The sequence below is a fragment of the Miniopterus schreibersii genome (genome assembly GCF_964146895.1).
Source record: "Miniopterus schreibersii genome assembly, chromosome: X".
Classification (NCBI taxonomy): Eukaryota; Metazoa; Chordata; class Mammalia; order Chiroptera; family Miniopteridae; genus Miniopterus; species Miniopterus schreibersii.
The window spans coordinates 57,753,770-57,772,045 of record NC_138104.1 but is presented as its reverse complement, the minus strand read 5'-3'; the positions used below and the strand labels follow the sequence as shown (position 1 = coordinate 57,772,045).

The 18,276-nt window shown below is 41.6% G+C and overlaps 1 protein-coding gene across 2 annotated transcripts; it reads right to left on the bottom strand.

The window, feature by feature from the left end:
- Positions 1-489: 489 nt before the first annotated feature.
- On the bottom strand, positions 490-10,589 carry SNX12 (sorting nexin 12). Of its 2 annotated transcripts, none has more exons than XM_081125518.1 (4): positions 10,263-10,589; positions 3,438-3,533; positions 2,753-2,877; positions 490-2,344 (listed from the first exon to the last, which is right to left on the bottom strand). In XM_081125518.1, the coding sequence occupies exons 1-4, from the start codon at positions 10,413-10,415 to the stop codon at positions 2,242-2,244; spliced, it is 477 nt and encodes a 158-aa protein (XP_080981644.1). In that variant the 5' UTR covers positions 10,416-10,589; the 3' UTR covers positions 490-2,241. The 2 variants fall into 2 exon arrangements, with proteins under 2 accessions (XP_080981644.1, XP_080981643.1); XM_081125517.1 differs by having other exon boundaries at positions 10,251-10,574.
- Positions 10,590-18,276: the final 7,687 nt, after the last annotated feature.

Here is an 18,276-nt window from a genome sequence, read left to right as displayed (position 1 = left end):
TCTCACCTTTCTGCCTGCATCAAATCTATTTCAAAGAAAAAAGTCCAATTGAAGTAAAAAACCTCTAAAAGAAATAGTGTTTGTAGGTGGTGTATGTGGGTGTCTTGGAGGATAAAACAAATGCATGTGTTTATGTAACATATAGCACATGAACATACATACATATATATAAATACACAAATACTAAATATATTCTGCCCAAATTAGCACAAACCCACAAACTTAAAAACCAGATATGCTAAATCTAACGCAAACCACAGGTACTGAACCCTATGGCTACTTCCTGCAAACAGATGCACTTATTACCTCTGTGACAGTCAATTCAATTTTGAGTTGCAAGGATAGGTAAATATCACTATAGGCAGCTAGAATTCTGCTTTTTAAAAATGTAAATGCAAAACTTATCACCTCAGAAAACTGAACGTGTTGTATGATTTCCACACAATACCCAAAATAACCTAGACAATTAAAAAAACTGGACAACAGAGGCTTGCTTCACAGTGGTTTAATATGAACAGAGTTGAATATGACATTGTCTGACAGAAGAATGAACAGTTTGCTGAATAAAAGCCCCAAGTCAGGATATATACACAGCAGAAATGGGGCCTCAGGCTCTCAGCACTTGTGCACAATGAAAGAAGGGATCTTTCCAAAACTCAGTAACAAAGGATACTAATCAAAAGGCAGCAATAACACTAACACAGGACAGGTGGGAAAGGGAGCAGAGCCTCTCTGTATGGGCTGCACAGCCCCTGGCACAGATTCGGCAGCTGAGAGCTGATCTGTCACAGGGAACTTCAACATTCTGATGGACTCCAAATCCCATGTCAAAATCAATCCTAATCTCTCTGATAGGAATCTTGTCAGAATGAGTAATCCTTTTCCCCAAGTCTCTGTACAGAGAACTCCAATTCTTCCATGATAGTGAGTCAAGCAAAGAGCCTCCACTTTTGACCTGACACCAGGGTTAACTTGCTCCCATCCTACCCCTTGGGATGGATATTGGGCCCCAGCAAACCACTACCTCCTGGACATAAACCCAGGAAAGGTGCCAGTCCCAAGAAGGTGTTTCAGACTCAGATTTGGGAAATCCACACCCAGCTGCTACCCCTAGCTTAACTTCTGGGGGGAACGTTGGAGTTCCATGGGAAGTAAGTGCAGGCAGTTCAATAACCCTGTGACCAAGCTGCGGAGGGCAGCAGCAACTCCTCCTGAGCCCCATTCAACAGCTCAAAGTGCTTAGGAGAAGTCAGAGAGTGTGTGATTTGTTCATGTGCTTCTGCTCTGTGGCAGCACTAAATGGGATGGGGGGAAGAGAGAATGGAAAGAAGAGTGGTGATGCTCTTCCTTACCACCTAGAGATACCTAGAAAATTATCCACTCCCACCCTCAGGGAGTTACCTGAGAGTGGAGAGTTGCCTCCACCCCTCAAGCCACCAAACCTGCAAAGCTTACCCATAAAGTAGCAGGGCTTGGAAAGGGAGAACTGCTGGCCCATGCTGACTCACCTGCTGGTGGGCAAGAATAGGCAGCCAGAGTGGGGAGCCACAAGAGAGGAGCTAGGCAACAGGAGCTCCCCTACTGCTCTATGGCTTTCTTCTGATTCTGAAGCAGCCATGAAGATGGGCCCAGAAAACCCACATACCTTGCTCCACACAACAAACTGCTTAGATTCTAGGAGGATTACTGCCATGAAAAGCAACAAGGGGGAGAGAAAGTAACAAAAGAAACTGTGGGGAAAAACTGGGAGCAGCCCTAACGAAAATAAGGACAGCTTTTGAGTCTCTACCGCCTTCCCAAAAAGGAAAAAAATTCATGCATGTAGGAAAGGCAGGGCTTTTCCCTGCTCAGCATTTCTGGTTAAACCTAAAAGTAAGAAAAATCCCCTGGACTTGCAGCATCAGTATGTAGCCAAGTGCCTCACCAGCACATGACCCCCGCCCCCCCAGTTAACCTTCTGGCATGGGTAAATGCCCAAGAAATTGCCTTCCAGTCCAATCCCCCCACCCACCCCAACCCCAACCAAAGGGCATCTGCCTGTGGTTTCCCACCTCTCCTCAGAGAAGAGGTTCCTAGCAGAGTGCCCACGGTGTAGTCAGGTACCAAGGAACACAATGCCAGACAGTCTATCAGGCCAGGGGATAGGCAGCCAACTTCAGATCAAAGAAAGAGAGAGAGGCTTAGTGTAAAAACCAATGTCATTTCAGCAGGAAAGTAGAGGGCAAGTGGTGAAAGGGGCTCCTACTGGCGCACCTTCCCAGGGACGTAGTTCCTGTCAATTGCCTCCTCCTGCAGGAACATATGTAGGCAGCGTTCATTCTGAGCCAGTGGGTGCCCTGCAATTCTATAAATAGATCAAGATGGTTATCAGTAATATTTGAGATCAGAGAGAATTTGCAGAGGGATGGGGGTGTGGACAGGGGAAGAAGAACAAGGTCAGCCCTGAGGTTCGAGCAAGCATCAGACAGCAGCTGCAGGATACCACTTCAACCCTAATACTGTACAGGGGAAGAGGGACAGAGGGGTAGGGTAGGGGAAAATTCCTACACATATCCAACATGCAGTGCTTTCTCAGGCCCTAAGGTACAGGATCAAACTTCTGTTCAAAGGAATGGATTTTTACTGTCCAGTCACCCCACTACACAATAGGCACCACATCATATTACCCATTACAAAAGAGGAGATAGATTAAACACACAGAAAGACCAAAATGGAAAAAGTAGCAAGAGGAGCTACCAGGAACTTGGCTTACTTGTTAATAAACTGTTCGAGGCCCTGCCTCCTTTCTTCAATGAAGGACTCCTCAAAGATCCCTTCATCTCCTCGGAAAGGGAGCTGCCGCTTCAAAGCTTTCCCAGGAAGGGGTGGTACTACAATCTGTAGGCAGATGCAAAATATCAGCCACATGGGGGAACTCAGAGAGGGAATGGGAAGGTAAAGCACTGTATACATCATTTCCTAAGGCATAGGGTCCATCCTATCCCACAGCCAGCAACTTGCAAGAACTGATTGTAAGAACAGACAGGATGACTAAGGTCAAAAATTAATCCAACTGTTTTGGTGGAAGGACAGGTTTACCATCTCAAAAGAAAGGAAATAAACTCCAAATACTCCTCATTTTCTTTAACAATCCACTATCATCCAAGAATCTAGCTAGGCCTTTCCTGACAACATACTTTCCATTTTTAGCACCTATAGAAGTTGTATGATGTTACCAGCCACTAAGTGAAATAATACTTTCTTTTTAAGATCTGTCCTGAACTTACCACTTTCAAGTTTCAAAGGTTATCACCCAGATCCAAATTATTAGGATTTGGTAGCTACAGTGTGTTGACCCTCTCCATTGCCTTTAAGATATTATAGACTCTGATCTTATTCCCTATCAACCTATACAGATCTTGTCCTCCAAGGGTGCCACACAGGCAACACGGCCATACCTTACTATCTCGCTCCAGCTCATTTTTTAGCCACTCAAAGTCGCTGTAGCGCCGCCGTACACAGGACTCCTTCAGCTTGAAGATAGGTAGGTTTGTCTACAGGGAGGGAAGAATGAGAGAAGATGGTAAGTAATGTTCAGCCTGTGGTGGCCACCTGTCAGAACCACATGGACAGGTCCCAATGAAGAAATAGCTCCTATGGACCGTGCTCCTATCACCCTTTTAAAACACCACCAGATGAATACCAGTCCTTACCACATCCAGCCTTGTCACAGTTGGTGATTAGAAGTCCCTTGCTGCTTAGAATTTTTCCTACAAACAAACTTGAAGTTATATATAAATATGCATGTACAAGGGCTTTCACTGCATTTTATTATCTGTAATAATAATAAATGTTCATCAACAGGTAATTGGTTACTACAGTATGCCTATACAGTGGAATACTATACAACTATGAAAATGTGAAAGACTGTGCCAGTATGGAAAGATATTAAGTATTAAAATCAAGGTACAGAACAGTATATATAGCTTGCCTCTATTTGTGTTTTAAAAGGGATTTGTATAAAAATTAATTCAAAATGGATCAAAGATCTAAACATAAGACCTGAAAAAATAAATTACATAGAAGAAAACATAGGTACTAAACTCATGGACTTTGGTCTTAGAGAAGATTTTACGAATTCGACCCCAAAGGCAAGAAAATTAATAGGCAAAAATAAGTGAATGGGACTATATCAAACTAAAAAGCTTCTGCACAGCAAAAGAAACCACCAACGAAACAAAAAGGCAGTCAACCAGATGGGAGGTGATATTTGCAAACAAAAGCTCTGACAAGGGGTTAATATCCAAAATATATAAACAACTCATACAACTCAACACCAAACAAACACTCCAATTAAAAAATGGGCAGGGGACCTGAACAGACACTTCTCCCAAGAAGATATACAAATGGCCAACAGATTATGAAAAGATGCTCAACTTTACTAGCTATTAGGGAAAAGCAAATCAAAACTGCAATGAGATACCACCTCATACCTGTTAAGAGTGGCTATAATCAACAAGACCAGTAATAACAGTATTGGAGAGGTTATGGAGAAAAAGGAACCCTCATTCACTGCTAGTTGGAATGTAAACTGGCACAACCATTATGGAAAACAGTACAGCAGATCCTCAAAAAATTAAGAATAGAGTTACCATATGACCCAGCAATCCCTCTTCTGGTATCTATCCAAAAAAACTTGCCAACATTTACTCGCAAAGATACATACACATTTCTGTTCATTGCAGCACTATTCACAGTGGCCAAGACATAGAAACAACCAGTGTCCTTCAATAGATGACTGGATAAATAGGATGTGGCGTATATATATATATATATATATATATATATATATATATATACCACACACTATAGAATACTACTCAGCCGTAAGAAAACATGAAATACTGCCATTTGCGACATGGATAGACCTTGAGAATATTATGCTAAGCGAAATAAATCAGTCAGAAAAAGCTAACAACCATATGATTTCACTCATATGTGGAGTATAAAACTGAAACTCAGAGACACAGACAGACAACAGTATGGTGGTTACCAGAGGGAAGGGGTTGAGGGGGGGGTTAGTAAAGGGTTAGGGAAGCCAAATATATGGTGATGGAAGATGATTTGACTTTGGGTGGTGGGCACAACTTTGGGTGGTGGGCACACAATGCAATATACAGATCCTGTATCATAGAAATGTACACCTGAAACCTGTATGATCTTTTAATCAACAAATTCAATAAAAAATAAAGGGATTTGTATATGTGTATATATTTGTATTTATGAATAAAATATTTATGAAAAGATATTGCTAACGGTGAGTGACTTTGGAGAATAAGATTAGACAACTGGAATCGGTGGGTCACATTTTCCACTGTATAATTTGAATTTATCATGTGCATGTATTACATTTTCAATTGAAAAGTGAATTTAAGCCCTAGCCGATTTTGCTCAGTGGTTAGAGTATCAGCCTACAGACTGAAGGGTCCTGGGTTCAATTTCGGCCAAGGGCATGTACTTCGGTTGCAGGCTCGATCCCGGCCCTGGGCTGGGACACATGCGGGAGGCAACCAATTGATGTGTCTCTCTCACATCGATGTTTCTCGCTCTCTTTCTCTTCCACTCTCTCTGAAAAGCAATGGAAAAAATATCCTCAGGTGAGGATTTAAAAAGAAAAAAGTGAATTTAAGTTCCCCGTAAAGAACATGAGGTAAGTACTTCAAGCACCTACAAGGTATGCCTTCCTCTGCTTTTCCTGTCCAAATCCCCTCCATTCTACAAATCCCAGCTTAAGTCCCACTTCATCCAGGAAATCTTTCCTATCAATACCAGCTTAATTTATTGGTCTCCTTGCCTGGCCGGGCGTGGCTCAGCGGTTGAGCGTCGACCTGGGATCCAGGCAATCGGGGTTCGATTCCTAGTCAGGGCACATGCCCGAGTTGAGGGCTCGATCAATGACTCTCTCATCATTGATGTTTCTGTCTCTCTCTCTCCCTCTCCTTTCCTCTCTCTGAAATCAATAAAGATATATTTAAAAAAAAAAAAATTATTGGTCTCCCTTCTCTTCTGAACTCCTATGACAACTATACTTAATTTTTTTAATCATTTTTATTTGACCATTATACTTCAGTATTGCCTGACACACTACTGTTTTATGCATCATGTTCGTATTGCTAACTATAACTTCATTGAAATCAGGAGCCATGAATATTTCTGCATCCTCTTAAATGCAGGCTATGCAAATTACTTGATAAATATTCAATTGATTAATAGAGGCCCTATATATCTGTTTACCCTCTCCTCATCTACAAAGTGCAGCAGAAATAGCAATTCCATTAAGTTGGCTAAGCATAGTTTGCTCCCTAATACAAATCAGCTTATTCCCACATCTTTTTTTTTAAGTATGTTTTTACTGATTTCAGAGGATGAGAGAGGGAGAACTAGATATGAGTGAGTCACTGACTGGCTGCCTCTTGCACGCCCCCTACTGAGGATTGAGCCCACAACCCAGGCATGTGCCCTGACTGGGCATCAAACCGTGACCTCCTGGTTCACAAGTCGACTGAGCCATGCCAGCCTGGCTTATTCCCACATCTTAATCACTGGGAATTTTCCTAAGACTCTAATGACAACATGAATCCCCAACAAACAAAAAGCCCTGATCCTCACACTTGTCTACAAATTCCAAATATAACCACATGCATTAATGCTGACTATATTTCCCACCAGCCAATTCAGATCAGTGGATGGAAATAAAAGGAACTAGTTTCTCTCCTTTCTGCACAACTGCCTCAGGTCAGGAATAGAGCATCTTGGAGCTATGCTAAAGCTTCACACAGTCCCCACTACATCATGCTTTGTAATTCTCAAGTCTAGAAATTATCTTTTCAGGATCCAGGTCTAGGTCTAAGTCATCAAAAGCCAAATAACTGGCCGATTTACATAAGTTACAAGTCTACCCAGGATCAAGGTCAAGGAATGAATGTCAATGAGTTGAAGTGGAGTGACATACATGTAAAGTAATATTTTTATTATCTAAACTGTTCTTTAGAAGAATAAATAAAAAACTAGAAACAGTGGTTTCTTCAGAAAGAGGAACCTCTGGAGGGCGGAGGGAGACTTAATTTTTACAGCATATCTTTTTTAAAACCTTTTGATTTGTGTACCACATGCATGTATTAACTATTCAAGATAAACCATTACAAAGAACATTCTCAGAATCCTACAAGAAATATATGTGTATCGAATCATTGCATTATAAACCTTAAACTTATACAATGTTATGTGTCAATTATATCTCAATAAAACTGGAGGGTGGTGGTGGAATAATCCTACAAGAAAAAACAGCCCTTCAGTATCATGTGATTCTAGGTTTCTGCCACAGTTCATTACAAATACTGTGCTCCCTAAACAGTGGTTCCTAAACTTTTAGAGGAGCCAACAGAAAGACCAAAGGAAAGGCAGAGTAGATTTTTCCCAGACAACAAAACCACCAACTGCCATTTTGTAAACTTCCTCCTTTGACTTGGAAAAAATGCTATTCTTTCCCTACCCCCACAGGATGGTGACAATAATGGCCTTTCATTTTACCACCTATCCATCTAAGGAAGGGGCTACTATGTTCTAGGATAGTCTCCCAGCCCCAACCTACAAATTATATGAGGAAGACAGGGTTGTGTAGTACAGGGTATAGAGTTCTTTGGCTCTGATCAACACAGTCAACGGAAAAAAGACAAGAAGCAAAGTTCAAGTCCACAGGACATTTGAAAATTTCCATACACATCATGTCAAGTCACCAGGACACCTCTCCAGACTCCTCATTTCTTTGGAGGAATTGGAAGGAAAAAATTCTTTCCTGAGCAAAATGAAAGAGAACAGCTTCGGAAATATTTAGCTGTTATGCAAAGAAAAAAAGTCAGTTCTATCTGCTTCTACCATTCATAATGCCTAACTCCCAAAGCCCACTCTCTGAATCTCATGCTCCCTATAATGCCTACCATGATCAATCACTTAAAATAGCAATTTAAAACCAAATGAGCCCTAGCTGCTTTGGCTCAGTGGTTAGAGCGTCAGCCAGCAGACCGAAGGGTCCTGGGTTGGATTCTGGCCAAAAGCACATACCTCGGTTGCAGGCTCGATTCCCAGCCCCAGTCAGGGCATGTGCAGGAGGCAACCAACCGATGTGTCTCTTTCACATCAATGTTTCTCTCTCTCTTTCTCTCTCCCTTCTACTCTCTATGAAAAGCAATGGAAAAAATATCCTCAGGTTGAGGATTAAAAAATTAATAATAAAAAATAGAACAAAATGATTTTTACCAATTTTCCCCAAATCAGAGTTCAACAAAAATGTTAAAAGCCCATATAGCTATACACATTAACATAAACAATACAAATTAACTCAAACCCACAGAACTAGGAACTGCCACCAGCCCTATTACTGCCATACAATTAGAAATCGTGGAAAGAACTGATGAAAAGCTTAGTTGGTAGAAAAACTTTGCACACTAGTTTTGCAACTACGCATTGCCAAAGAGACTACAATGTAGTGGAAAGAGTATGATGGGCTTTGGAGTTAGACAGACCTGGGTTCATATCCCAGCACTGCTACTTATTAGCTATGTGTACTTGGGCAAGTTACTTAAGCTGCATTCCTCCTCAGTTACTTATATGTAAAATGGTGTTTTGTAAAGGACTGGAAAGTAAAACCTAATTCAGTGCCTGGCACTTAGTAGGCACTATATGAACAATCCCTGTTGTTGTTAGAATGCCTGAAGTAGAGAGCTGTTTCATTCATACTTTCTACGGTTCTTGAGTAATGTATCAAGACAATAATGTCTCCAAAATTCCACAGCAGAGTGTCCTTACACTGAACAAGTTATGCCCAGGCTTCCTTTTATCATATTTTGAGGGACCTAACTTCCATTCTTCCCCAAAAAGATGATTTCAAATAGTTCTTATATAGATGAGTTTTCTCATTTTTTTTGCTATTCACTTTTCTTTCTTCAGTTTGGACTTTGCCAAACTTGGAATTTGGAGGTCATCATTTCTCAATTAGATTTCAATGCCCGGGTAGGAGAACACATGCTCTCATTCAATTCATTCATTCAAAAATGAAAGCACATACACTCTTTTAGGTCTTCAAATGCTGTTTGAGCAGCATGCTGTCCACAGAGAATATTCTGGCCCTCTAGTCTGAGAAGAAAACATAAGGAGAATTAGAAAATGGTTCTCAAACTTTTTTGCCTGTAACCACTTCAACAGGCAAAGAACCTGCACACCACATACTCTACCTGCACATTCCATCCTTGCATTGTGGGCTAAGAAATTGAGAATAAAGTACACTGGAAGAAGCCACTCCTGGGGAAGTCCTGAAATGTCATAAATTAAAACAACTACAGACAGGGTCTGAATCCAAAGGTTAATCTAGGACAGAAAGGGCAAATGACCATCCATTTACCAAAAAAAAAAAAAAAAAAACAGAACTGAAAGCCAATAAATATTGAACATTGTGTATACTTCAAATCTAAAGGATAAGCACAGCATGAGAGCAGCAACTAACAATCCACCAATCCCAGTGCAAGGCCCGGTTTCACACTGACACACAGCATGTGGTACCTGAGAAAACTTAAGCTGAAAACACTTCTCTCCTTCAGATGCTAATTCTACACAAGTCTGGGAAGCACTCAGTCTCCAGGAGACTCCCTTTATTATTTCTGCTCCACCAAAGCTACAGTCTCCCTTTCCTGGAATTTTATCTCCCCTTTAATCCAGGCTTTGCTGCTTAACTTCATCATCCCAGGAAGACGTCATTAGGAAGAAGCTGGGCCTTCCTGCCCTCCCCCTTTTCAGACTAACTTCCCACAACCTATTTTAGTTAGGGGTCCCAGCGATACCTCGCCTTGGCTTTCCACCCCCCAGCCCTCTTCCACGCTTCCTTCTCTCCTGTTACTAGTCACAATTCTTATTTCCTTGAATTGCTCACTCAAGCTTCTCCATCCTCCCCACCCTATCCGACCATGCTTCACTTCTTGCTCAAGGGTACTTGTTTTCCCTCACCCTGGTCTGATGTCCCCTCAGGAGTTTTCTGTAACCTCGAACTACAACCGAATCTGAAGAACTACAGACCTCTCCCCAAACCTATTCAGCCCCAGCCCCCAAATGACCCCTTCAAGCGTCTTCACCATTAGGTGCCCCCGCGGCAACCTCCTCCCGCCTTCCCCGCCCAGCTGCCCGGTCCTCCCCTCAGCTGTCTCCCTCACCCCGTGACTCACCCGCATGCGAACCTCATAGGTGGTGAAGCGCGCGCGGCCCACGCCCACCGTCTGTGGATTAAAGATGTCGATCTCCAGGAAGTTACTTGGCGGCCCGTAAGCGTCGGTCAGGTCCTGCGGCTTCGAGTTAAGGCGCCGAGTGTCAGCTACGGCAGTGTCCGACATCTTTCCGAAGGAGAGACCGGGACCAGGGAAGGGGGGTGGGGGACACAGGCCCGAAGCAGGAGCGCGCACGGCCCCTCCCGCTTGCAAAATAACCAGCCAACCCACAGACTGCGGCGCCTTGCACGCGCACCCACGCACGACGTACGCACGTACCCACGTACGAGAGCGCACGTCGCCCGGGGAGGGCCCGGCACTCTGAATAGCGGCCTCGCTGACTGCTGGGAGTCCTGTATCAACAAGGCTTCATTCAGACTTCCGGGGGGGGGGGGGGGACACAGAGGGTGGTCGTCGCCCCGGAGCCTGCATCCCCAGAACGCGCTACTCAGTAGCCTGGGAAGTACTACAGGCGGTATCCACCAATCGTTGCTCCTCAACCCAAGAGATTGTCTTACACCGGACGTGTATCAATCAGCAGTGGGCACTGCCCCGCATGCTAGGGTGCTACAGCGATAGGCCGAAGCCCCGTGACCTGAATAAGTTAGGATTTTGCGTGAAAATAGAAGGGTGGTCTCCAGAGGATGGGGTTTCAACAACAGTAGTGAGAACCTAAAACGCAGCCCCGCCACTCGTGTCACTGATAGCTTCAATTCCTGCCACGTACAGTTGAGCACACAGTGAGCACTATTTATGGTACCAGGAAAGCAGCGAGGATGGGGTAAACAAGGATGATTTCTCATTCTCACTTTTCAGGAAAATTTGGGCATATCTTCATCCTCCACTTATGACCACATAAAAGCGATCCCAAGGTGTACTCAGATAACTCTGTTTCTCAGCAAATTGAGGGCATTTATTTCATACCTTCTATCTCTACAGAACTCCATACTTGGCACTACTCTAAGATTACTTGCATAATGGATATAGAATACATGTCTAGATGAGAACGTCTATAGAAATATAAATAGTTATATGACTGATTTACACATGGCCCACATGAAGGAGTAGTGCCCCACATTAAGAGTGGTGATTTTAGGTCATTCTTTTTCCCTCCCTCTATCTTCCTTGGGCTCAGAAAAAATACCCCATATCATTGATAGTTGAAATTCTTTCAACAGAGTACAAGGCCCTATAATTTCACAATTATTTAATTCAATTTAATCAATATCTATTAAGCAACTACTATGTGCCAGACACCACACTAAACACTAAAGACCTAGAGTTGACTAAGAGAGTAACTGCCCCTCAAAGAGTTAACATTCTACAAAGGGAGACAAGTAAATAAAACTAACATAACGTGACAGATACAAAATAAGCAAAATACTCAAAGCAGCACACAGGACATGAATAATTAGAGGAATTAAGGAAGGCTTCCAAGAGGAGGAGATATCTGAGTTTGATAGACATGAAAACCCATAAAGGACAAATAGGAGTGGAAATGAGGAAAGGTAATTTTCTGCAGAGGGAGTAACATGCAAAGTCATACAATAAGCTACAGCATGATATTTTTAAGCAATTATCATCAATTCAGACGATGTAATGGAAGTTCTTAGGTAGGCTAGCTGGGGATGGGCAGATGAGGGTGGTCCTTCTATATGAAGCAAAGTATCTCTGGCTTTATGATGTAGGCAATAGGGAGCCACTGAAGTATCTTCACAGGAAAAAGACATGATCAGATATGTGTTTTACAAGGATTATTTTGCAGGTAACATGGAAGATATATTTGAATCAAATGTGACTAATTTTTACAGTATCACCAATAACACTTGGAATAGGTGGTGATGGTGGGAATGGAGAAAAAGGAAGAGATAGCACCGAGATGGAAGAAATAAGATAGATAGGACTTGTATCTCATTAGATACAGTATAGGGCTTAAGCGTATGAGCTATGGATTTAGGCTATGTGGGTTTAAAGCCCTGCTTCCTAGCTGTATAACACTGAGCAAGTTATCCAGACAGTTTTCCTCATCTGTAAAATGGAAATGATAAGAATAAAAGCTACCTCTGGAGCTTTTATGGGAATTCAATAAAATAAAATATGTGCAAACAGTAAGTGTTCAGTAACTATTAGCTATTATTACTATTTGAGGGCAGAGGAAGGAAACTGAAAATGACTCCTAGATTTCTGATTTAGGTAACTAGGTGGATTCTGGCACCACCAACAAACACTGAACACTGGAATTAGAGAAAGAAAAGTAAGTTTGGGAGGGAAGGCAATAAGCTTAGTTTAGATCAATCTGGAGTGTCTGTAGGACATCCAGGTGGAGATGATCAGCAGGCAGCTGGAAATACTGGCCTAGAGCTCAAGGGTGTGATTAGGGTTAGAAAGAGATTTGGGAGTAAGCATGTGGTATTGAAAGAAAAATATGAAGAGGCAAGAGGGGATTTAAAAATTGGTGAAGGCATGCAGAGTTGATAAGAGTGTAAATCTGTACATTCTTTCTGGGGGGCAAATCAGCAGTATGTATTTTTAAAATCCTTTGACCTCAAGAAACTTGTAATACTGGTTGTCTCTGGAAAGCAAAACTGAAGAACAAACGTCAGAGACAGCAGGGAGAATTGTTTTTCATTTTCTTCTCATTTATGTTTAAGTACATTTGTATTTTTTCAATATTTTTAATGTTATTTATGAAAGCTTTTGACTCAAGATTTTCACTTTCAATACTTTATCCTGATGGGGGTGGGAAGGGGATATCTGTAATGCTTTCAACAATAAAGATGAATTTTTAAAAATAATAATAATTTATCCTGAGAAAATAATCAAATAATCACATAATCACATAAAGATACCAGAATACGGATCTTGTCTTTACAAGTAAATAATTGTTCATTTTATACAATGTAATGTTTTTGTAGCCAACTTTTCTAATTTGTGAATTTGTTTATATGACAAGTCTTACAAAGGAGTAGTGGGTTCTATATTTTATAGATTTTGTATCTCAGTCACTTCCATCATAAAACTCAGTCTCTTGAACAAGTGCTGGTGAGGATGTATAGAAAAGGAACCCTAGTACACTGCTAGTGGGAGTGCAGACTGGTGTAGCCACTGTGGAAAATAGTATGGAGGTTCCTCAAAAAATTAAAATGGATCCTGAAACACTAATCAGAAAGAATATATGCACCTCTATGTTCATAGCAGTGCTATTTACAATAACTGAGATCTGCAAACAGCCCAAGTGCCCATCAGTAGATGAGTGGATAAAAAAGCATGGAATACTATGCAGCTGTAAAAAAAAGGACCTCTTACCCTTTGAGACAGCATGGATGAACCTGGAGAGTATTATGCTAAGTGAAATAAGCCGGTCAGAGAAGGATAAGTATCACATGATCTCACTTATATGTGGAAGCTAATGAACAAAATAAACTGACAAAAAAAATAGATCCAGAGGCATGAATGCATGGAACAGACTGATGAATCTCAGAGGGAAGGGGGGTGGGGAGTGGGAAGAGATTAACTAAAGAACTTATATGCATATATGCATAACCCATGGACAGAGACAATAGTGTGGTAAAGGCCTGGGGGGGTAGAAGGGGGGCACCAATGCGGGGGCGGGGAGGGACATCTGTAATTCTTTCAACAGTAAAGATGAATTAAATAATGTATATCTATATATATGTATATATAGATATATATATATATATGGAGACCCCCCAAAAAATAGATCCAGAGGTATGGATGCATGGAACAGAATAACAGATCTGGAAAGGGGCGAAAGAGATTAACAAAGGAATGTATATGCATATATGCATAACCCATGGACACAGACAATAATAGCATGGGGAAGGCCTGGGGGGGGGACCGGGGTTGGGCAGAGGGGGGCAAAAAGGGAGAAAATGGGAGACATCTGTAATACTGTCAACAATAAAATGAATTTTTAAAAAATTAAATAAAACTCACGTCTCTTGTGTAAATGGCCAAATTCAGAGTTCTCCTATGTATCCATTTCAAATAATGTTCTATGCTCATTAATATGAGATGATGCACATGCAAAAGTGAAAAAAGCTGGTAAAAATATTGAAATATGATAGCATTTTACAAATATAGCATTTGTATTACTGAATATTACTGAATATTATAATTTTTAAAGACTAGAAAGATATAAATCAAAATGTTAGCAGTAGTTACCTCTGTGTGGTGAGGTTTCAGGTGGATTTTATGTTTTAATTTATAATTTTTTTTAAATATATCTTTATTGATTTCAGGGACAGGAAGGGAGAAGGAGAGAGAGAGATAGAAACATCAGGGATGAGAGAGTTGTCATTGATCGGCTGCCTCCTGCACGCCCCCACCTGGAGATTGAGCCTGCAACCTGGGCATGTGCCTGACTGGGAATCGAACCACAATCTCCTGGATCCTAGGTCAATGCTCAACGGCAGAGCCACAACCAGCCAGGCTATTTATAATTTTTTAAACAATGAACATTTCTTATTTTTTAATCAGAAAAAAATAAAACTATTTCCCTTTGAGAGAAAAAATTATAGGGCAGGCAGGCCCAGGAAAAGAAGCTTGTGAAGGAGACCAGGAAAGAGTGGTCAGAGTGAATGAGCTGAAGGGGAAGGATAAAAAAATGTTTCCACCCTGCCCAGGTAGCTCAATTGGTTGGAGTGTCATCCTCTCTCTCTCTCTCTCTCTCTCCCTCTCCCTCTTCCTCCCTCTCTAAAATCAATCAATCAATAAAAAAAAATTAATGTTTCCAAGAGGAACAAGTCGGTGGTTAACAGTGTTCAATACAACAGAACTGTCAAATAAGATAAGGCCTGAGCGACTCCACTAGATTTAACTATTACCTAAATGAGAGCAGTTTCAGTAGAGTACTGGAGGTAGAGCCCAGATGGTAGTGAATTAAGAACTAAATCAGTGGGGAGAAGTGGAAACATCTAGTAGAGACCATTCCTTTGAGAAACTTTCCTAAGAAAGGAGTGCTAGAGGGCAAGGCCTTGTCAAAGGATTTGTTCCTTAGTGAGAGAAGAGACTTAACTGTGTTTAATAGCTGGGGGGGATTTCATAGAAAGTGAGAAGTTGAATATAAAGGTCAGTAAAGGGTAAGGCTTAAAATCAAATAGCCCTAGGAAAATTGTGCAAGTTAAATTCACAGTGAGGTATAAATATAAGGCTTTTTTTTTTTTTTTTAAGAGAAAGATTTCATAGGATGGAGAGAAGAGAGTAGAGGGTACTGAGCTAATTAAATCCTTTGCAGTAATAACAAAATAACAGCTGGTACACACACACACACACACACACACACACCCACTTCATGCTTTTCAGGAGAGGCACAGGGCTTCAGAGTTACCAAGTGATGTTGGACAAGGCACAGTTGTCCTCTGTACCTCAATTATCACACTAAAAAAAAATAGCTGAGTCAAATCTCTTGGCAAACAGATAACATCAGAACTTGATGTGCACAATGCCCATTTTCCTCTCTTGGGTTTCCTTGACCAGGTTCATTCTTTCCCAAAATGAGTCCAGAGTGGGAAAACAAAGAGATAGAGATTTAGGATCCTTAAAATGGAAGGAATCTCATTAGTTCACCCTCCTGCCCACAGGCAATACTGTACCTTAAGCAAACAGACACCTATCCATCTTCCTGCCCTTACATTTTTTCCAAAGGAGGTTGCACAACTTCCAACTCAATGTTATGCAATCATACTGACAAGAACTTTTAGTCTCTATTCAGACTGTCCTGAGGAAATAGCAAATCAAAAGGCCCTATAATCTGGGGTGTTTTGTGTTCCTAGAAGAGGCCTGGAACTGCAGGGAGGGAGCAGGGGGAGGCTCTGAGTGCAAAAGTGGTAGGACAGTGAGAAAAAACAGAGCGTAGCACTCATAACTTACAGTCTGTACTCCAGGGAACATGGACCCAGAGTTGAGCAGCCTTTCTGTGGAGCACACTCTCTTTCCATACACACCCATCCAGCTGCCTACTACCATTAGTGACTTCTCCCTTTCTTGAAGTTCATTTAAACCCTAATTTCACCTGGCACCTCTCTTGGGATAGTCTCTACTTTAAACTAAATCCCTTCTGAAAGTTGTCAGTTCTCTCCCTATGTTGATGAATGTTGGGAGCCGGTGACGTGTCTGGACATGGTCCAAGCCACCTGAGGGTCTGGAGTCAGGAACTCGACCCTCCCCACAATGACCCTTGATATTGAGAGCCGGCTACGTGTCTGGACATGGTCCACGTAGCCTGAGGCTCTGGAGCCAAGGACTCAACCCTCCCCGCAGGTTCCTGTAGGGAGCCGAAATGAAGATAGTTACAAAGATCTGAGCTCATGCAGGAGGCAGGATGTTTACGCTGAAAGTGTGTTTGTGCAGCCTGGGAAGAACTACTTTGTATCACCCTCACTTCCTTACCAGTTGTTTGTTACTCACTATATAATAAAGGCGTTGAAGCCATTTGAGGCTGCACCTCATTGGAGGGCAGCCCTCCTGATCCCATAACTGTGTTTGTCTCTAATTCCCACCGCTGGAACTCAGGTTTGTTCGTCTTTCAGGCTGGTTCCTGACAGATGAAGTGTCCTTTAAATACTCAGTTTGTCTACTTAAGTTAGTGATTGTATTTATTTTACTAAAGTACCTCTGGATTGCCTAGGGGTGAGGGCAATCTGGGGAAAAGTGGTGTAACCTAAGCTTGTCAGTGTCTATGCACACTTACCAAGGGTTGCTAAAGACCTAACTCTTTAGTTGACAAGAGTCTGGCCCCCAGCTTCCATAAAGGTTAATTATATACTGAATTATCTAGCAATAATAAGACCTGGAAAGATAATTGCAATTAGCCAGTCTTCCTCCCTTAATAAAGGCTAACATTTATTGAACACTTCCTATGTGCCAGGCACTCTTTTTTTTAATAGTGTACTACTGATTTTGAGAGAGAGAGGAAGGGAGAGGGAGAGAGTGAGAGAGAGAAACATCTATCAGCTGCCTCCTGCACGCCCCCAATTAGGGATCCAGCCGCAACCCGGGCATGGGCCCTGACCAGGAATCGAACTGGCAACCTTTCAGTGCACAGTACAATGCCCAACCAACTGAGCCACACTGGCCAAGGCTGTGCCAGGCACTCTTTTAAGCACTCTATATATTTTAACTCAGTTAATCCTCAAAACAATCCTATAACATTGGTGCTGTTTTTATATCTGCATTTTATTAATGAGGCACATTAAGCAACTTGCCCAAAATCACATAGCTAATAAATGGTAAAGTCAGGATTTGAACCCAGACAGTCTGGTTTTAGGGCCCAAACTCTCACAGAAGATTCTTTTAGCCCTGATGCCACCATAAAGAAAAATAGAAACAATATTAGAAAAGGAAAAAGGAGAGAAAGGAAGCTTCTTCCCCCCAACTCCAGCTCAGTAACATTCTAGTGTAATATTCCCACTCCTGCCTAGATGTTCTTCATCTGTTTGGTCTTTAGCCTCAAATGTTGTGTTGAATTCTATCTTCTTAATAACTATGAGAACTTCAAACCTATTTAATTTCTGCCCATTCTTCAAAGCCCAGCACAGGTCCTACCTCTGCCAAAAAACTTCCATACCCATAAAGTCTACAGTAATCTGTACTTTTAAATGTTTTTACAGATTTATTATCTGTAATGTTCATTTGGCTCTGATGCACATTCATAATTAGCTTTGTGTGCATTTATGTCTTATCTTACCAACCATACTGTAAATTCCCTAAGGGAAGAGAGTAAGACTTCTATTTCTCTTGCATCTTGCATCCCCCATAATGCCTAGCAGGATGTATTACAAATAAAAGGCATTCAGTAAATATTTGTTGGTTGACTGATTGATTGAAAAAGGTGATAAACTGCATCAATTTTTGGTTAACCCCCATATCATTTAGTGAAGAACTATGCACTCAATGTGTACTCAATAAACATAATAATGATTACAAAATCATTAAAAAGTCTATGGAGTTTCTACAGTGTGCAGAG

Coding starts and splice junctions, on each gene's coding strand:
- SNX12 (XM_081125517.1), bottom strand. CDS start 10,415: ATGTCGGACACTGCCGTAGCTGACACTCGGCGCCTTAACTCGAAGCCG. Junction 3,534..10,250: donor CCTATGAGGTTCGCATGCGG/GTGAGTCACGGG, acceptor CCCTCCCTGTAG/ACAAACCTACCTATCTTCAA. Junction 2,345..2,752: donor CTCGAACAGTTTATTAACAA/GTAAGCCAAGTT, acceptor ATCTATTTATAG/AATTGCAGGGCACCCACTGG.